Source organism: Nannospalax galili, unplaced genomic scaffold, assembly GCF_000622305.1.
Source record: "Nannospalax galili isolate Female #2095 unplaced genomic scaffold, S.galili_v1.0 scaffold709, whole genome shotgun sequence".
NCBI lineage: Eukaryota > Metazoa > Chordata > Mammalia > Rodentia > Spalacidae > Nannospalax > Nannospalax galili.
In genome coordinates, this window is record NW_008360314.1 from 2418556 (window position 1) to 2441117 (window position 22562).

At 36.8% G+C, this 22562-nt stretch overlaps 1 protein-coding gene across 1 annotated transcript in view; it reads left to right on the forward strand.

The window, feature by feature from the left end:
• The window catches only part of Dok6 (docking protein 6), a 523930-nt gene that overhangs the window by 373864 nt on the left and 127504 nt on the right, over window positions 1-22562 (forward strand). The window contains exon 6 of the mRNA XM_008824928.2: window positions 11002-11140. Within this exon, the coding sequence (XP_008823150.1) occupies window positions 11002-11140 (139 nt within the window). The remainder of the gene's footprint in view (window positions 1-11001; window positions 11141-22562) is intronic.

Below are 22562 nucleotides of genomic sequence, written 5' to 3' on the forward strand. Positions count from 1 at the left end.
CAGCAGTATAATTAAGGAATGAAATTTGAAAAGTTTAGTGAGGTTAAAAATTAATATTTAGGAGGCTGGAGAGATGGCTCAGCTGTTAAGAACACTGGTTGTTCTTGCGGAAGACCCAGGTTCAAATCCTAGCACCCACATGGCAGCTAACAACTGTCCATAACTCCAGTCCCAGAGGATCCGACAGCCTCTTCTGACCTCTGTGGGCATTGCACGACATGGGTGCACTTACCTACATGCAGGCAATACATGCATACACATAAAAATAATAAATAAAAAATGTTTTTAAAATTAACATTTAGTATCTACTAGCTTGAAATGATCTGTGAAATTATTAAAACATTGAAGTGATAGTATTTGAAATATTTTATTTTCATTTTAAGTAACATATTTTCTCACTATGGCAGTAAATCTTAACTCATTACCAATAGTAATTACAAATTACAAACGTATACCTGAAACTTTTGTGAGACCATCAGGATTTCTCCATAGTATCTTTGAAATTTTTCTATTGTAATATTTTAATTAAATTAGTCTTATATTTATAATGCTAAAACCAAATTGTCAGCTATTAGTTTTTGCCAACTAAAATTCTCCAGACATTTTACATCACTGAATTTTGTTATGTCTTTATATTTAACATAAGCATTACACTCATTGAATGTTTGAATAAAAAAGAAATTTATAAAGTCAGATAGGAAAATAGATCTACAGACAGATGGAATGAGGAAATATGATAAAACATCATAAATGACTTTTTATCTACCTGCTTCTTTTTAAAATATAGCTTTCAGAAGTATGATACCTTCTGTTGAAAAGCTATATGGTCATCCCAGACTCCATCACAGTACCTGTGAATGGTATCCAAAAATTCTTTGTGAATTAATAAGCATAACCTAAGAAGAAAAGCAGGCCTTAACCACTGGAAGGTCATATAATGGCTTAGTTTTCTTCTCATCCTATTTGCTATAATTTTAATACTTTTCTTTATAGTTAATTGAGATAATCAATGAAAGTATCTTACATATAATTAATATTTAACTGCAGCTAAAGAAAAAAGCAAACAAGATACAATTTTTTTTTAATTTTTAATAACTACATAATTAGAAGAAGCATTTCATTACAGCTTTAATGTATTTGGTAACACACTCCAGAGCAACAGTACATCTCTTTCACAAGTGGCTATAAGTTTCTAGGTTCACAGTTGAATTAATACAGTTATACAATATTGAACTCACTATAAGCCCTGTAAGACATAAAACTGAATGAGCTTTTAACCTTTAAAAAAGATGTCCATTTCATTGTAGAATGTATTGTTCCTTGCAGAAAGACTCAATGTTTCTGCTACTAACACTGAGATGTTAGCGTATGTATCTCTACAAGATACAATTTTTTTTTGTCTTTTTGAAGCAGGGTCTCCCTGTAGCCCCAGCTATCCTGGAACTCACTATGTAGACCAGGCTGGCCTTGAACTCACAGAGATGCGCCTGCCTCTGCCTCCCAAGTGCTGAGACTACTGGTGTGCACCACCACGCCCGGCTCAAGATACAAATTTTAAACCATGATTATATGTTTTTGCCCTAAGAGAATATGATGGCCTTCTTTCCAGACCTCCCCAAAATGATGAGGAGATGCATAACTCCTCTTCTAATCCAATGATCATTATTATTAATTTGTCTGTTAAACTATAAAAGTTTCCTAACCATAAGGTAGCAGTCAAATTCATTTCAAAAGGGAAAGATAACTGTGACAATTCAAGCTTACACTTGACTTATCAGCTTTCCTGCAGAATAACAAGTTTAACTACACATCCTCAGCTTATGCACATGATATATATATTGACTTCTCCAAACCGTTTTAAAATGAAACAAGGCTTTACCACTTAGGAGCATGGAAATATGCCAGTTCTGTTTCTTCTCTTCCTCTTTTTTTCTACTCAGAAGACAGATTCTGAATTAACCAGCATTGTGAAATCAGTTTTCAGAAACATTTCTCTTTTATACTTTGCTTTTCATTTCTATCAGGAACTATCATGTAGCCATCATATCAATAAATTTTAAGTCGCTTCAGTGAATGGTTATAGAATTCTTTAGAGACCTTCTGTGCTTGACATTGGTGATTAAAAATCCTTAATCTTCAATGACTGTTCAATGTTTTTACACTAAATCTTCCATGAAATATGTACACATAAGGAATAAAAAATTAAACAGACATCTTACAAAGCATTTTTCAGCTAGTCATGGTGGTGCATACTTATAATTCCAGCACTGAAGAGGCAGAGGTGCAAAGATCCCAAGTTCAAAGTCAGCCTGAGCTACATAGTAAGACCCTTTCTTAAAAGAATTTTCCCTAAACTCTTATTCACATGCTGTAATAATATGATAATAATACTAGTGACAATAATAATCATGCACTGAGGTAATTACATAGAAATTCATGTCTTATGAGTGCATCACACAATGAGTTTTTCAATTCTTATTTTTTCATTTTTTTTGAGAATTTTATAAATGAGTAGTACATTTACATCATTTTACCCCTCTCCCATTCAACTCCATCATGCCCCTCTTCCTCTCAAGGTCATGACCTCTTTGTAATTATTCTTTTTAACAAATTATATTCACTTTATGTGCATGAGTGTTTTGTCTACAGATATGTAAGTACACCCATGTCGTGCAAAGCCTGAAGAGGTCAGAAGAGAGTGTTCAATCCTCTTGAACTGAAATTACAGATGGTTGTTAGCTGGTATGTGGGTTCTGAGAACTGAATCTGCGTCTTCTGCAAGAGTAACCAGTGGTGTTAATTACTGAGCCATCTCTCCAACCCCTATAATTATTATTCTTACATGCAGATACAGACAGACAGACAGACACACACACACACACACACACACACACACACACACGTTCACAAGTGGGCACAAAACCTTCCAAGCTACTGAACCCATTTAGTATATCTCTATGTACATGTATTTAGGAACAACCACTTGAGGCTGTGTAACCTATGAAAGAGCTTGTTCTTAGAGAAAACTGAATCTTGACTTCTCAGTAGCCTTTGATTGCCCATAGCTCTTCATCTAGGGGTGGGGCATGTGAGATTCCTTGTGTATCTGTGTTGGCATGTCATCTAGTGTGGTCATTATGCAGGTCTTATTTAGACAACTATATTGTTGAGGTTTCATGGGTGCAGCTTCCCTGTCATGTATAGAAGACATCAACTAGCTGATTTTTAAGGCATAATGTTAGATAAACAGAAAATCATCTTATACAGGTATACTTTTAATGTTCACTAAAGCCAAAATTTTAGATTATTTCAAGAAGATTTAGTTGCCTTTTCTGTTGAAGTGAAAATCCAAAGATGGCGCTGAGGATGTAGCTTGGTTGGCACAGTGCTCACCCAACATGCACAAAGACCTGGGCTCAGTTCCCAGCACTGAATGAACTCAGTATGATGGCACACACCTGCAATCCAAACTACATAGCAAGTTCAAGACCAGTCTCAGATATGTGAGACCCTAGAGAGAGAAAGAGAGAGAGAGAGAGAGGAGGAAAGAGGGGAGAAAGAGAAATGCCTATAAATTCTTCTCCAATGCACCTTAGAAATATTTGTATTGATTCAAGATTTTCATACAATGTATTTTGATCATATTCAGATACCCTTCCTCCACTTCCACCTTACTACCCCTCCCCAAACTTCATGTCTTCTATTATTTGGTTTTTTTAAGGCTTAAGGCATGGAATCTGTGTTTCCTAAATGCTTTTGGATGTGTGTCTATCTCTTGGAGTCTGGTCAACCTACCAGGTGATACACCGATAAACAAGAGTGACTCTCCCTTTCCTGGCATCTATCAGTTGCTAATAGAGACTCAACTAGGGCTGGAGCTTCCTGCCCACCTCCCCCATCCATGCTGGGTCCCTGCCTGGCTTGAGTTTGCATTGATCTTGTGCATGCTGTTGTTAACTGCTGTAGATTCATATGTATAAGTACACTGTGGTGTCCAGACAACACAACTTTCTTGTATTCATCTACCACCTGGCTCTTAGAATCTTTCTACACCCTCTTCTGCAATGATCCCTTGGGAGAAGAGAGTGTGATATAGATGTCCCATTCAGGGTTGAGCCCTCCATAGTCTCTTATTCTCTGCATGTTGGCCAATTTTGAGTATGGTGAGATGATATAGTCACTAAAGGTTCAGGCTCACAGCCAAAACCACATTTTGTAAAAAGTATTTGGTATGGGGCTGGAGAGATGGCTCAGCAGTTAAGAACACTGACTGTTCTTGCAGAGGACCCAGGTTTGATTCCCATCACCCACATGGTGGCTACGAACCGTCCTTAACTCCAGTACCAGGGGAATCCACAGCCCTCTTCTGACCCCTGCAGCATTGCACTACATAGGTGCACTTACATCCATGCAGGCAATACACTCATACACATAAAATAAAAATAATAAATAAAATATTTTTAAAGTATTTGGTATATAAATTAGTACATATTTATAATGGAATGATCAAATCTAGCTCACAACATACAAACCATCTCACGTGGTTATTTTTGTAGTAAGATCACTTATTGACCAACCATTCTCAGATTACCTTTTCTTTCTTTTCTGGGTTTTTTTTTTTTGGTTTTGGTTTTTTGATATACAGGGGCTTACACCCCAAGACTTTTTGCACACCAAGCAAGCACTCTATTACTGAGCTACATGTCCAGCTCTACTTAGCATTTTTCAAGAACACAATTTGTCATCATTAACTAGTTACAGTGCTGTCCAATGGGTCTCAACTACTTCCTCCTCTCTGCAGAAATTTTATCCCACACATTTTTACACAAATGTTGGCACACTAAGCATAGTATTTTCATCTTTTACTTTCTTTTTAGCACTATATCTTAAAGATCTAATTATTTCAGTAGTGGTGGTAATAGGAATAATATTCAATTAATAACAAAAATAAATTATAGGTACTCAAGGATATGTATTAATTCAAGGTCCAACAACACTATGAAAAACTATTAAAATTACAGACATTATTTTATAGATGAAAAATTAATGCTGCAATCTTGAAAATCTTAAGAATTTTTCTTTTAAGAATATTTTCACAAGCCAAGCATGGTGGCACATGCCTTTAATCCCAGCACTCGGGAGGCAGAGGCAGGCGGATCTCTGTGAGTTCAAGGCCAGCTTGGCCTACATAGTGAGTTCCAGGACAGCTGGGGCTACAAAGAGACCCTGTCTCAAAAAGACAAAAAAAAATATTTTCACAAGGCTAGAGAGATATCTCAGTAGATAAGAGTCATTTTATGCAGCATTATTAGGACCTGAATTTAAATCTCAGCTCCCATATGAAAGACCAGGAGAGATCTCACACACATCTGTAATACCAGTGCTAAGAGAAGGAGGGCCAGAATTACTGGGGCTTGCTGGCCATGAATATAGCTCAAGACACAGTGCGAGGCCCTGTCTCAGAAGCATAAGGCAGACAGTAATAGAGCAGGAGGAGGCAGGAAGTCCTCATGTGGACTCTGCACCTGCACACATAGGCCCACATACCCGCACACACATGCACATACACCACCTACATACACCACATTCACATGCATACATGTCCACACAAATAATTTTGCAAGTAGATTTGCAAATCTTTTCTCACTTTTTGATTTGAAATTCTTTCCCCTCTCTGAGTTTGCATAGTAATCCTTTTATATTTCCTTTGAGTGTTGTGCTAGTCCTCTTATGATGATTTCAATTGATGGGAATTTACATTGGTGTACGTGGAGACATGGAATCAGATATATTTTTCAAAAACAAACTATTTAGTGAAGTTTACTAAAGAACACATCTGCCATTCACTGATCTGAGATTTTACTTTGGTCACTCAACTCTCAAATGAATCGGATCTGTTCTGGACTTTCCATGACCCTGCTTTAGTCTGTCCATTTTGTTCATTTCCTCAGCATAGACCAAGTTTGACCAACAGAGGTCTTAGAATAGCCACGCTTTCCCTAGTTACTAAGAAAGCAAAATACTAGCTCGCCAAGTGATAATAAAGATGAAACTATGAGCAGCGCATAAGTGTTAATTGGTTTAAATTGCTCTGAAGAGAAGCTGTGCTTTTGAGAGTTTCATTACTCTCTATAATTAAACATTAAACTTTAAATCCTAAAGAGAAACACCAGAATTTTCAGGAATCTGCTCTGCTTCTACTTTACTGATGAGAACTTAACCTTTTTGTGTGCATGCAGGATAAATATTTTGTCTTTTAAGTATGTTGCAAATCTCACAGTGACAATGGAATTATGCTGCTGAGAAAATTTTAAAAATGCTGAAGGTCCACTGTTACATCTGGAGCAAAATTTTATCCATAACCTTACAGAGAATTGTTTTAAATTGTCTTTTTTTGTTGTTGTTGTGGGCTTATGTTAAGACAAGGCCACATGTATCCCAGGCGGACCTCAAACTGCCTATGTGGCCTAGAATGCCCATGAATTTCTGATTCTCCAGCTTCTACCTCCCAACTGCTAAAATTACAGGCATGGACCATCATCCAGGTTTATGTGGTGCTGGAGATCAAACCCAAGACTTTGCTCATTTATTTCTAAGTAGTTTCTCCATTCTTCTCTGTATTAATCTGTAGAGCATACAAAATGATGATCTTAATTATGACATGTTCACACACATACACCACTGTGCTCACTCACACTCACTCTCCTGTCCTCTTCTCTGTCCCCTTCACTAACTGGTCGCTTTCTCTTCCTTCACTTGTCTTTGGGAGAAAGATTGACATTTCAAAGTCACCACTTCAAAAAAAGGTAAATATTCCACCTTACAGGTTACAGCCCCTTATCCAGGGAAGCTAAGGGATGCAAGGCAAGTACCTATAGCAGAAGCTGAAATAGAGACCATGGGAAAAGCTGCTTAGTGGCTTACTCTCAGGCTCACATCCAGCTACCTTTTTTATGTGACCCAAGTCCACCTGTCTAGGAATGGTACTGCCTACAGTGGGCTGGACCCTCCTACATTAATTATCAGTCAAGAAAATGGCCATTGGCCAACCTGATGTAGGAAATTCTTCAGTTGAGGTTCTCTCCTCAACTGTGTCGAATTGACAACCAGCATTAGCCACCACAGTTGGAATTTTTATATTCTTATCATGTTGATATATACTGACAACCTAGCACACACTAGAGGTGTCAGTTTAGTAGGGTACCCAAGCTTGCTTTTAGCATCATGAGTCTCTAGAAAAGTCACAAGGCAAAGCTGTTTTACTTAAGATGTGGTTCTAGGGCCCTTCCCAGAGGCACTGAACAGGACACAATTCTCTCAGAAGAGGGTCTGTGATGTGATGTTCTCCAAGACACTCACCTGAGCCTTGACCTGCAAGGCTTTGCTGGAGGACCCCCATGTAGACACTCAGTACCTATGTGGCCCTCCACAGGTGCTGAGACTCTATCATCAGCATCAAAGCAGTTCATGACCCAGTTGCATCATTATTAATCACCTACCTGGTTAAAGTGGTAAGGCAGTCCCAAGACATACAGAAATATATAGAATAGCCCCATGAGCCTGAAAAGTCTTTACTATGGAATGAATATGCAAGGTTTGAGTAACCTAGACCTGCTACAATAGCCCTGTCCTGGTTATTGTCATCACATTACTTCATTTAAGGAATTAGTAAATAAATTAACTCTTTAAACCCGTGTCTAATTCCTGTTGGCCCCATTATATAGATGAGAACTTATAGTTTAGAGCCTTCCTTGGGCCCATGTTCCACTGCCTCACATAGGGCTTCGTATTTCTACTTGATGGTTCTCATACACTACAGAAATATTTTGTCTTTTGTTGCTGTTGTTGTTGTTGCTTTTGTTTTGAGACACCGTCTCACTATGTAGTCCTTACCTACAACTTGATATATAGACCAGGCTGGCCTCAGTCTAACAGAGATCTGCCTGCCTCTGCCTCCCCATAGCTTGGATTACCAGTGAGCACCACCACACTCATCTGAATAGAGTTTTATGACCAATGGTTTTCTTCTCCCTGCTGCTTAAATTTTTCCAGAAGTAATGAATTATGTGTATTTTTTCTCTTTTTAATTCTCGGGTATGAAATAATGTCTAATTTATAGGACTTATTTGAAAACTATGATAGATGTATATGACGGTTGTGATATGATGGCACTTGAGTCCTATACTGATGTAATTTCCTTTTTATCAAATCCAAACTAAACAAAGCAACTGTGAAAACAAGTGAGCCTATCCTACTTACATCCGAATTGTTATAAGGCTATTCCTCAGAGCTCAAGCAGCAATTCAAAAATTACAGCCTTTAACAATTTAATTTAGATAAAGAGGTAGATAGAGAGATGACTCAGCAGTTAAGGATACTTGCTGCTCTTCCAGAAGACCAGAGTTAAGTTCCCATATCCACATCAGGCATCTCATAATCACCTATAACTCTAGCTCCAGGGAATCTGATGCCTCTGGCTTCAGAGGTCACCTGCACACTCATGACATATTCATTATGCATACAAATATACACATAAGTAAAAACGAGCCAAAAAATCAAACTAATAAAGAAAAAAATGTTAACTTTGTACAAATATGTTAAGTATTAAGAGATGATAGTCTCATCTATAAGTATTAATAAATTCTTAGTTTCCAGTTAAGACAAATACATACCATCCATATTTTCACTTTTTCACAAAATAAACGGACTCATGTCTTGAATGGCACACTGGTGGACATAGAGTTAAGATATTCTACTGCTATGCTCATCTCTGTTTTAGCTCTTCCCCCTTTAAGGAAAGTTATGTTCAGGAAGGCAGTTTGAGTCTCAGGCATCAAAATGTGTGTATGAATCACCTGGGAACATATTTGAGATACGGATTCTGATTTGGATTCTGAACATAAATTAATGTCTGTGGACCCTGCCTTGAAAAGCAAGTCAAAAGCCATCTTTCAGTGTTGGATTTCTACTATGAAACTCTTCACACAGATAAGAAAAAGCCTCCATTTCTGATGCTGCGTATTCCACAGACAACACTTGTAAAACCAAGGAGACAATGTGATCATGCCAACATGGCTGGCAGAAGACACAAGCATGAGTAGGCCGTATAACAATCTTGACCTTCCTCTGGACTGACGTAATCATGGTGAAGAAGCAACTCCTACTTAACATCTCTTTGTTTTTTGTGATAATATATTAAAATGTCTGTTCCTTGATCAAAGGATAAACTGTATAGTAGTTATTTCAGTGAATGGGAAAATCCTCCTGTAAGCACTGAGACTCCCCCACTGCGCAGAATTAACTCTCAGGAAGTGGACAGGCATCAGCACTTCACATCTCAATGACTGAGTATGAAATAACAATTTATGCCTTCATTATCTCATTCCCCAAGGCTAATAAGCAGTATTTTGCAGTTGACAATGAACAAAACCTCACCCTCAAACAAGATGTGCTAGGACTTATCAATGGTTTCGCTGTAACTGATGCATTTCCTTGTGCCCCAATCAACAAGGATAGCTCATTTGTTTCACTTTGTGAAAACTCTTCATTTTCCCCCCAGACTTTCCATTTCACGCTGTGTGAATTTTATTAAGATCGCTTTTACAGACGCTAAGTACTGGCTGGATAGGGCCCGAAGGGATGGCAGTGACAGCCTGGGCAATGCTGGAAGCCTCCTGAGACAATTTCTTTTCTGCTAAAATCTCCTTGGAGAGTTACAGAGAAGAATCTAAAATGTTCTGAAGCTTGAAGAAATAGTTTGGGCCCATGAATATTTTGATGTTTGTAACCTATAAATATCTTGTTGTATCAGCCCCAAGCCAGCAACACATAACCCTTAACACATAATACTTAATATCAGACTATTAACAGCACAATAATTTTGTAGGTATTCAGTTATACTTAAAGGTTGAGCTAAAATATTGATTAAAATGTTTCATATTAGAATTAGCCTTTGTTAATAAAACTGACCTACAATTCTATCATCTAATAATTTGTCAATCAATTTTTCCAAGGAAAATTGTCTTAAGAGGGAATAATCATTAAATAATTGAAAACAAACTTATATTTTGATATTTCCTCTACAATTCCATCATAAGAATTTAAATGTTATATATTTTCAACTATAGCAATAGCTGTACAAATATTTCCCCCTAATACTATATCATAATAGTAAAATTGTTTGTATTAAGCAAAAATGAAATAAAACCAGTGGTAGATACTTATTCAACTAGTTCTCAACTTTCCTTATGAATAATTCCAAACTTTATGATAAGGACAGCCAACATTTTTGAATATTCACTGTGTCCTAAGCAGCACTGTAAAGAGTTCATTTGTCAACTCTTCAGACTTCATTTTATGATCTTGTGAAATAGTTCTAATATTCCTATTTGAAGATTAGGAAAGGAGACATTGGCAGGTTGAGCATCTTGCCTAAGTTCATACCCTTGATATTGACAGAAACTTCAAGGTAAATAGTCTCAAATTCAAATAGAGTCTCCTTTATTACACATCATTCCATTGACTATGCCAAGGTTTATTTAAGAATTATGTTGTTAAATATAAGACTCGGCCTATGTGTGGACATCCATTAATAACAAAAAGAAAATGTAAAGAACTAAAAATATATGAAAGAAATAGAATTGTCTTCTCTGGTTTCAATGAATATAAAACAACTAATTTTTCTTAAGTCTATTGAAGTGGTATAAACTCAAAGGTTGCAATGTTTTTATATCATAAACATGAAATGCTTCAAGAAAACAATGTTAGCTTTTATTCTCTTAATGTTAAGGCAAGCGCTGCAATGATCTAAATCATTTTTACCTATTCCTGAAAATTGTGGTGAATCTTTAAGAATTCAAATACGTATGGATTATTGCCATGAGTTCCCTCTCGTGTGACAGTAGGGAGGTGGTGACCTGAGGGCAAAGGCATCTTTGACATGGAGAACTGTTACTTGAACCCATGAAGTCCCATCCTTTTCTCTTTCTCCATTTTTTACAGAATGTGTGACACAGGAGAAGGACTGTTCACTTTTCAAACAAGGGAAGGAGAAATGATCTATCAGAAGGTCCATTCTGCAACCCTGGCCATAGCTGAACAACATGAAAGATTAATGCTAGAAATGGAGCAGAAGGCCCGGGTAAGGCTCCTTCCTCTGTACCTAAGAGCTTATGAAAGTCCTTGAGGTATGATGTGCATTGTATAAATGGGGGTTCACTCTGTAGCACTTGGTGTCCACTCCTGGTCCTGTCCCTACTACCAAACCTAAGAAACCTGGCCCTGAGCTTTCTAATACGCCATCTGGTGTCTCGCAGAAGTTATTTTTAGCCAGGACTTCGAAACCTTATTCTTCATAGATCTACCTGTGTTGTGACCTGTTACCTTGATTATTCAAAGATGAGTAGAATGCTTAAAGAATGAAGTAAGAGCAGTTGCTGTGGGCAGATTTCTATATACAATTGGACAACAGTGTTCTAATGTAGGCCCAAAACAACTACAAGAAAACTCAGGTGCTTTCAGAAAAGGATTCACTTTTCATCTTTATCTTTGTCCAAGAATACTTTTTAAGAGAAGGTTTTAAGTAATTTAATTTATAATTTCAGAGTCAGAAAGGGTTTACCGTAGCTCATCAGCAGAATAGCCTGTCTAGTATTCTGTCCCAGAATGGAACTACAGCTTCAGGTTGATCAGGAAATAATTTAGTAAATAATCTGAAATAGGAAAATGTAAAATCAACTAAAACATTTGGAAACTTTACTGGTTTGTTTAAAAAGAAAATGATGAAATGGCTGTTGACTGAAATCTGGAGGTGAATGCTCTTTGTTTCTGAAGGAGGATAGAGACTTATCCAGGTTCATCTAGATGATAGAAAGTGCTTGGGAAACATCCTAGTTCTCTTTCAGACCCATCAGTAAGTCTACTCCAGTTTAACATGAAAAAGTTTTTTTGTTTTGTTTTGTTTTTTGTTTTTTTTACCTAATATCGTATTTGTTTGTACTTTGAAGTTCTACATAATATTTAAAGTATCAATAAAATTCTCTATTCTAGGGGAAATAAGTAACTTAATATGAACTTATGTGAGTCTCATGACTTCATATGATTTTCAATTAGTATTCTCAGTGTGGTTTTAGTTTTCTGAATACTATTGGTGTTCTTTTTCTATCCACCTAGGATATGGCTAAAAGACTCCTCCTAACCCCTAGGAAAACATGGGTAAATGCAGCTTACCTAGGGCATTTGGCCCTCCATGGAAATGGATGATAATCTGAAATACTGGGTTTACTTATAATTGTGGGATAGATTCAAGAATTACAACTACCAAATTTCAAAAGATTTTTCAAGCCACGCATTTACCACCAGCCCATGTATACAAACCACTGATATTGATTTTCAACCAAAATTAATGACTGCAATCTTCATTAGTGTTAGCTAATAGTTGAACTTTGTTATTAATAGTTGTTCAAAGCAGGCAAAGTATCATAGAGTACCTTGAATTATATTTTCATGAAGAAATTGCCAAGAGGTTTTTCATTTAATTTTAATTGTTGGCAATGAAGCAGAGCATCCATGTTGGGTCCCAAACTCAGCCATCCAACACCTCTGCTCACTGACTGTATAACCCTGGGTAGGTTTATTTAACCCCCAGGTATCCTGCTTTTCTTTGTAACAAAGTGATATAGCAGTTCTATTCATTTTGTTGTCAGATACACATACATTCTCATCAAAGACTTCATCTTATGATGGTGACATAGCCTATAGGAGTGATGTGGAATAATTATAGGACTTGAATATCTATGAAGACAGTGAGTTATTGTTCTCAAATGTGGTGGCATCATATCTTTTACACCCTTTCAAGTATGTCTGACAATATCCTGCCAATTATGTTTTTCAAAATAAAATTTAATTCACATCAGCTATGGCTGTTGTTGTATGCTTATCACAATCTATGCCTTGGAGAAGTAAGTCTAGGGAGAAGAGTCAGATGTCATTACTGACAGTTTAGAGCCAGTGAGTGCCTGCACAAGGATTCCAGGTATTCTAAATGGATGTGCACTTCCACTCAGAGGGAAAAAGAAATGTTCAGAAGATGCTCAAATGATGGGCTCAGTGAGGTTCCAGAAAGAAATTTATCAAATCTGAGACTCCATCAGTTTACACTCATTTGTAAACAGAGCACTCAGTTCAATTTCAAAAGCAACTATGCTTTTCTCTGAAGATTAATGCTAATAAACTTAAATTATTTCCTGTTTAGTCCATTCTTTAGAATAAGCTGAGCCAATGCTTTTCTGAGATCAGGGTAGCTCAGCCTGATAACTGGTCAAGTTCCCAGAGTTCTAGGACCGTACACATAGATTTCCCAGTCTCCAAGACATGTCTGCTATTCCTCTGCATGTACGAAACTCAAAAAGTAAATAAATGAATGAAGTTCAGACAACTATGAAAGAACGTTTCTGCATCCTCTAATTCTTCGTTTGCATGAAATTAAAATAAGAATCATCTGTGAAAACTAGACAAAAGTAAGAAACAGGCTGAAGTAATACCAAAATACCACCCTATGTAAGGTGCAGAACTAATGCATTGTATTTAGCGTAGACTACTACAAAATAGAAAGATGATAGCACTAATTGTTTTTTCCATTTTAAAAACAGGCCACATGACTTTAATATTGATCAGATATAAATATTTATTTAATATGCTTTAAAATTTTTTTCTGAGACTCTGGCTCAACAAAACCAACACACACACACACACACACACACACATACACACACATACACACAGTACATGGGGGGGAGCACACAGGGACAGATGGAGGCCAGACTGAGTTCTTGGTCAGTGGCTACAGGGAGAGCCTGTCTCAAAAAAACAAAGTTTTTCAGAGATTAACTTACCATGGACCTATATAGAAGCAATGAATGCCCTAAACATAATTTTATAGGCAACCAAAAGCATTTGTTTTCATCCTTTTAATGACATATGATTTAGGAATTTAGCAGATTTGTACAGAATGCAACAAGAATAGTCAATCAAGAATTGACTATGATTTCTTCCTAAGAGAAAAAGAATTTAGCATGGTATTTTGATATCAAATGGTTATAGAACAAGGTTTTATCTTCATTAATAATCTTCCTTGTTGGGGTGTATGAATTAAGGTATTTTTATATATCTCCATCATCTAAGTTATGCCATATTTCTATTCTTGTTTAAAGATTCTGTTATCTAAGGGCCAGTGAGATGGCTCAGAGGGTAAGAGCAAGAATGACGACAACGTGAGTTGAATCCCTGGAACCCACACAGTGGAAGTCAACCCACGAGAGAACTGAATCCTGGAACTTGTTCTCTGACAACCACATGTATGCCATGGCAGGTGCAGGCATACACACACACATGTTCAAACACATGCGTGCACACATATAAATAATTAAATGTAATAAAGTTTTTACAAAAAATCTGATATCTAGAATTTATAAGATAGTGAATAAAACAGTGTATTTTCTATTAAAGAGTACTGAACAACAAATTAAAAAACCCTACTTAATTGGTAAGTCTATTAAAAGTATGTATTTTGAATCCCTTCAATTAGAAAGAAATGGAAAAATTAATATTGACTGACTCGGTTAAAATATCAAGTACAGGTCAACTAAGACTGTAGTGCACTTATTTGATTCCCAATGAATTGTAGAGCGGCACAGGTGAACACAAGACAACAACAGAGAATTTCCTGTTTCAAGTTGCCCACAGTTTTGTGAAATCAAATAATCTGTGTTTTCCACAGCAAGGCTTGTCTGATATACTTTGACTGAAATATCAGAAAAATGTCAGGTCTTAAAGGAGTTATGCACAAGACATTGTCCTAGTTTGTTTCTCCATTGCTGTGACAAAACACTCTGACCAATACCAACTTGGGGAGGAAAGGGTTTATTTGTCTTACATCTCGCATGTCACAGCTTATCAAGAGGCCAAGGTAGGAACTCAGGCAGGAACCTAGAGGCAGGAGCTGGAGCACAGGTCAGGGAGGAGTGCTACTTACTGGCTTGCTCCCCTGGCCCTTGCTCAGCCTGCTTTCTTATGCAACATAGGCCCACCTTCCCAGGGGTGGCACCACCCACAGTGAGCTGGGCCCTCCCACATCACTCAATAATCAAGAAGATGACCCACAGACATAGCCACAGGCCAGTCCTATGGAGGCAATTCCCCAACTGAGGCTCCCTCAACCCAGGTGTGTCAAGATGACACTAAAGCTATCCAGCACAGTCATCATGGTGGCATTTTAACAGATGGTAATAGAAACATCACTCAGGTTCTTTCATATTGTGATGGCAGTGGAGACAAATGGACTTTCTGGATAATCAGCTCACCAGAAGCCCATCAGTGGAGGCCAGAAAGAATGGCCTCTGTTGTCAAGAGGGCTCCCTTCCTTTCCTGCTTTCATATGCATTACACCTTCTCAGTCCTGCCTCCTTGTGGGGATCAGAAAGCACTCTAAGGAAAAGGGGACAGATAGGAATTTTAAATACCTTCAACATTTCTTCGTGTTTTTTTTTTTTTTTTTTAGCCCTAAATTTTTTTATTTTAACAGAGTTTTGTTTGTTTGTATGGGAGAATTAAGGTAGGATAATACATTTTAAACTAGAACTATTTCTGAGACACTATTACTATTAATATCATTGAGGAAATTATTAAATGGAATGCCATGTCTATTTCATAGTGAACACCCTTCCTCTACTACTATCAGAGCTTCTCAACTCTAGTGCCAAAAATGCTCTGTCCTCCAGGAGCCACGTTGTCAATGGAGTGTTGACTATTTTGTGATAGAAACCATTTGTCAGAAGCTCCATGACACATGTGCTATGTGATTCAGCCTACTTAAGTTTAATACAGGTCTAAACCAAGATAGACAGCAAGGCCTCAAATGTGGGGAGAGGGAGAGATGAGAGAGAGAGAGAAAGAGAGAGAATGAAAGAAACTTCCTTTAAAAAGTTTTTTTTCATGATGTTAAGCTTTACAGATATGGTAAAAATGCCCACAAAAGAAATAACTACTGGGAAAACATGAAAGAAAGAAAAATCAGTTTTCCATATCTGTTATCAAAAACAAGTGAATAAAAAGAAGGGGCACGATTAGTAATTTATAGACTTGTAATATTTAGGGTGCTCCCATTTTTTCTGAAATCCTTATTTTTCTGGCCACCAGAAATGCCATGTGTACATTCAATGTGACTAAAATACCAGGAAGGTGGCAACCCCATAGCTGTACTGCCAGAGCCACTTTTCAGAGTTACCATTCAATGATGTCCTCAGCGCTGGTGGATAAAGAACACTCAAAACTCCTTTTCTTGAAAAAAAAATGGTTTTGTCTTTTTTATTTACTGTTATTAGAAATAGAAAATAAAAGCAATTAAAATTCACCCTTAAAAAATTCTATTTCAACAACCATGGAGACTTTGAGCAAGTACTTCAAAATAAACTATATAATCTTACAATGCAATGCTAAAGCTGTTTTGAAGAAGCACCACATGGACAGAGGAAATGTCTGAAAGGCTGCATACAGTGTGGATGAAGACAGAAGAGGAGAGGACCAGGAATAGGAAAGGACAGAATGAGAAGCCAGCTAGCGCTGTCTTACACTCAGTAAATAGTGACTAGAATTGGATGATTCCATGCTTCTCCAGTTGTAATTTACTGCAGTACTTAATCACTCATTACTGCCCACCTACCAAATAATGTTTTATCTAAATAGTTGCTTAAAATGGAAAGAACTAACCCCACTGTACCAGTTCCAAGATGCACGGGTTTTTATACACATTTTATCATCTTTCACATCAAATGTGGCTACAGTTTAACTGGCAGCATTATTCTTCTGTACTACTATGTAGAAAAATGCTTTGTCTAAAAACAGGTGGAATCTTAAGAGTGCATGAAATACAGCAACAGTCATTATAAGCAGCAAACATATACACTCATTTATAACTTTTGAAGGAACAAAAGGGTCTCCCAGATGGGTTATATTCTCAGCAGTTTGCCTTCCATTGCAGGATTCTATTAAAACATTCTTCTTAGAACACATTTTGCAGAAAGCTTGATCAGCTATGAAAAGGATAATGTTATCCTACACCAAAAATATCAAGAATTTGAAGCGTTGCCTTGTGCTGAGTGGTGATACACAGAACATCTTCAACAGTCTTCCAAGTGTAGTCAGAGAAGCCTTAAAGATTCCAGGAAAATTTAAGACTCTAATTTGTAATTGCATGTAGCCTATGATTATCTAATAAAAATACATGCAGAGGCTAGAAAGATAGACCAGTGGTTAACAGCACTTGCTGCTGTCTGATAAACAGAATTTGGTTCTAAGCACCTACATCAGGTAGCTTACAACTTCTTATAACACCATCTCCAGAGGGTCTGGTGCTTCTGGCTTTTGTAGGCACCGCCACACATATGAACAGGCACCACCACACATATGAACAGACACACACATATACATACACATAAATTAAAATAAAATAAATAATTAAGAGAAAAGAATCACTACAAATTAATTCTTTGAAGTTCCATAATCTACCACAAAATGTTATCAATAATAATTATAAGACAAAACCTATTGACAATGATCAATCCCTTGTTTAGGAATGCCTTAAACACAGTTACAAAATTTTCTTTTCTTGGTAGATACTGATTACAGTTAATTACACATGCTCAATGAGAACAAATTTTAGTATTTGGTCAATAATGAAAGCAGACATAAAATCTTAACTTATTAATTTATTGTTATTCAGTTCCAAAACAGTAAAGAAAATTAAGTCTTTTATCAAACATGCATAATGAGATACATACACATGACACAGCAAGCATTTCTACATAAATGTACAATAATATGGAAGTGGGAAAAGGCTGTATGTAGCTTAGTCAGTGATGCTGGAACACAGAGTCAATACAGAAGTTACTTAAGTCATGTTCCCCTATCATAGCAACTGTTGTGAATACTTCAGATGTTACTTCAGCAAGTATATTGCATATACATGTGTGCATATATGTATGTAAAATATGTAACATGCAATATGTGTGTATATATATGTATGTGTATTGTAGATGAACATTATAATAAACATGTATTTCTCATGTATAACATATAATATGTAAAATAAACACAGATTTTACTCTAATCAGCAAGAGCTGTTACAGTATAAGAAAAAGTGTTGCCTGGCATAAAGGAATAGTTTCCATGTTAAAAGTGTAATTATGGTCCTTTTATATTTATTGCTGTGGCTGAATAAGGAGGAAGTTTTATCATTTATTTTCCTTAAATGAAAGCAATAGTTTTCAAAATCGTTAAACAACTCAGCAAACAAATACATCATTATAGCATATTCACATAGAACACAGGAAATAAGATTGGCATTTTTTGTGACAGTAATCTGAAATAGAAAAAAAAATGCTGTCCACTAGTGGGGAAAATAAAATCTAAGAAATTATGCCAGCATGGTTGTATATACCTGTAATCAAAGCACTTGGGGGGCTGAGACAAGAGAATTTGAGTTCCAGATCAGCCTGGGCTATGCAACAAGATCAAGGCCACCCTGTCTCAAAAGAAAAACAAATAAATCTTAAAAGTCCAAGTAAGAATTTCATGGTTGAAGGTGCATGTGGGGGCAAACACCGGTAATACCAGCACTTGGGAGGCTGAAACCGGAGGATCGCAGATTGGAGGGCTCCATAGCAAGTCCCTGTCTCACAAAATAAAAAAATTTTGAGAAGATGATTAATGTTGCTTTTGGTAAAAGCAATCACAGCTCTCAATTTCCAGTCTATGCTCAGAAAATGAAATCATATGATGTGTGCAAGCAGCACGTGCAGGATGGTTTATAGAAAGAACCGGAGAAAGACTAACAGCCAAGTGGCCTGGAGGAGGTCCATTAGCTGCCTTTGCCTCCAAAAGGAGGAGCAGAGGAATGGCACCTACTTCTGAGTGTTAGTAAACCACTCGCGTTTCATGAAAACTTAGGAATTGCTAATTCACAAAAGAAGTTAGCTTTTTGTGTCAATGAAATATAATGCATTCATTACCACCTAAATGCAAATCCCAATTTTCAGCGTGTGCAAATATTGGAAATTAATTATATGAAGCACTGTACATTTAGAGTTCTAGAGGAGAAAATGTTTTTTTCTTTTTTCAAAAAATGTTTTATTTTATGAGTATTGCCAGCATGTAAGTGCACCTATGTCATGTAATGTCCTCAGAGGTCAGAAAAGGGCATTGGATACCCTGGAACTTGAGCTATGGATGGTTGTTTGCCACCACGTGGGTGCTGGGAATTGAACCTGGGTCCTCTGGAAGAACAGCCAGTGCTCTTAGCCACTGAGCCATCTCTCCAGCACCTTAAAGAGCATAATTTTAATACAAAGCAACTATACCGTTTAGTCATAATGTCCTTTAAGTTCAAAGAGTAGCTCTGTAAATGCATCCATCTTCTAATAAAAGAGAGATGCATTAAGAATGTGCATATGTTCTTTTACTTTTGTGGTAGGAATTAGGGAACCCAAGGCACTGAGCGTGCTGACAAGCGCACCACCTCCACTTATTTCAAGGCCTTTTTGTCTTCTTTTCTTTTGAATTTTTATCTAATTATTTATTTTGTGCTTCTTCGTATGTTTATTTGTTTTCTATTTGGAGACAGGGTCTTATTAATTTGCCTAGGCTGGCCTCAGAATCCTCCTGCCTCAGTCTCTCTACTAGCTGGGATTGCAAGCCTGTACCACCAAGGCTGGATAGAATAGAATAGTATTAAAACTACTTATGGAGATGGCTGTAATGAACTCTGATATTATTCTAAAGTTCATTTTTTAATTACCTGAATGTATTTTGGAGATATATATGGGTCTTATTAATTTGCCTAGGCTGGCCTCAGAATCCTCCTGCCTCAGTCTCTCTACTAGCTGGGATTGCAAGCCTGTACCACCAAGGCTGGATAGAATAGAATAGTATTAAAACTACTTATGGAGATGGCTGTAATGAACTCTGATATTATTCTAAAGTTCATTTTTTAATTACCTGAATGTATTTTGGAGATATATATATAAGATTAATTGAATGGCATCTAGCAACTTCGGTTAAATGACTGTGAAAATCACTTTTTATTTGTTATCTTGAAACAAACTCAGCAAGGTATCTCCTAATTCATTCCCATTAATCTTGAATAAAATGGAATATTAAGTATCCCCTATTGAAAATTAAGCCAAGTCTGTGAGAAACCAATTGCCCATAAACCATCAAACTTCAGAGGACTGTTTAAATGACTCCAAACAGTGCCAAGCATGGCTGGCTTAAGGTCCCCAGGGGTCTCTGCTCACAAGCAATTTTAAACTTTCATGAACTTGTTCCTAAGAACAAATAAAATTCAGTTTTCTCAACTGGAAGTGTGCTGTATATACTTTTTTATTATAAAACACAGTATTTTTGTTTTTACAACTAACATGCATTTCATATGTTACAATGTGTTTTCTGGCCTTTAGTACTTTTGTAATAGTTGTTTTCCCACAATATATTTTCTTATTTATTCCTCTTGTCTCCGTCATACCAAGAACATATGACAGAAGTACCGTAAAACATTTAACTCTCTTCATCACAGAGGTGGGATGGCTAGTGTTGTCAACTTGAGAGAATCTAGAATCACCTCGAGATGAGTCTCTGGGCATGCCTGTGGGATTATCTTGATTGAATTCATTGAAATGGGAGGATCTGCCCACTGTGGGTGGTGCCATTCCCTAGCTGGAATCCTGAACTGTAGAAAGGAAGCAGCATGCATTCCTTGGTCTCTTCTTCTGATTATAAAGATGAGGTGAATATCTGCAGCCTGCTTTCATACTGCTTATTTCTGTCTCGCTTGCCCACATTGATCAGATATTCCTTTAATTTATTTTTCTTGGGTTTTGTACTTCTGTATATCATCTTGGCTTAAACCAAATACATGTATTTACCTTCACCATCATTCCTTTGATTGCTCAGCTTTGAAAAATTGTACTAGGGTCTGATTTTTTTTAGTCACCTTTATCTATAGATCTCAGATGTATACAAATAAGCAAGTTTTCTAAGTTACTGCTTAAATGGCAGAGAACAAAGGCAGCTTGCTCATATAGGTATAAACTTAGTTTGGGTATGGAGCTTTTAGGGCCTAGGTCATGATCTTTGGTTTGGACTTAGTGTGCTGTGCCTCTCTCACATAGAACATAGATGTCTCAACTACTCTCCATCTCTACACTAGGTTGTTACCGGTAATAACTTTTTCAGATTCTAAATAAGCAAGTTCTGGCTTGTTTCTCAGCATCTCAGTATACTAAATGTTATTTCAAATAACTACAACCAAGAGAAGGTGGTGGCCCAGCATGCCATAAAGCTTGAGCAAGTGCTTCAAGAGCTGAACTAACTTATCCCATGTACAACTGATTTCTACATCTGGCCTGAAGCATCATTTCTGATCCTGTCTATGCAAAATGAGAAACAAGTCAATGCTTACTACAGAAGAGAGTCAACAGTTAAATATTGGGGGTCTAGTGCAAGGGACGAGCATTTTACGTGGTTTCTTAAAGAATATCTCACTGGCTAAAGCGTGAGAGAAGTAATAGAACAGATCCTCCCAGGGAAGAAACTAGAAGGCAAGGATCCTTCCTATGTCATTTTTTTTCAAACAAAATAATTGGATAAAAATGGTCTCATAATTTTTCACACATATATATATACAAATATACATACATACAAATGTACTTATTTATTTCTGCTATAATTTCCCCCCTCGGGTTTTTTATGTACTTTCTCCTATTGCTCTAAAAGTCTTTCAGGTCATATGACACGTTGGTCTCTCAATTAAGAAATTATCATAGTGTTTTAAGTCTATTTTGCTTTCAAGATTCTACTTAAAATCTTATTGTAGTAGTTAAGGATGTTTTCTATGTTTCCTCTTGTTGAATTATCTCACCAAGAAAAATTTTATTGAGTTTAAAATTAGACCCAATAAAAGACATTTTATTAGACATTAATAAAAATGCTTGAACCATGGTCACATTGTCTTCATCACTATGACAACCTAAAGGCTAATTTATAATACATTGCTTAAAGTTAATAACAAAATTTTAAATGGCTAGACAAATCATATTTGAGATTGTACTTCTTTGTTAGCTTGTTTCTGGTATAGCTGAGCGGCTTAACCAACAGAAATTTACATTTTCACAATTCTATAGTGCGAAAGTTCCAAATCACTACAAAGACAGGGTTGGTTTTTCCTTATATCTTTCTGCTCGGATGACAGATAAACATTTTCTGGGTCATTTCATGCTGTTTTCTCTATGAATATTACTCCCTGAAGTCTCTTCCTCTTTTCGTAAGGACACAATCTTGTTGGACTGGAGTCCACCCCGTGGCCTACTTAAACCTTAATTAGCCTATTCAAGGCCCTGTCTCTAAATACAAGCACTCTTGGATTTCACACTTCAGTGTTTGGAGGAAGCACAGCTCCTCCTCAGCAGGGCTTCATAGTGGTGGAATGGTGAGTCACCTCTGCTGTCCAGGGA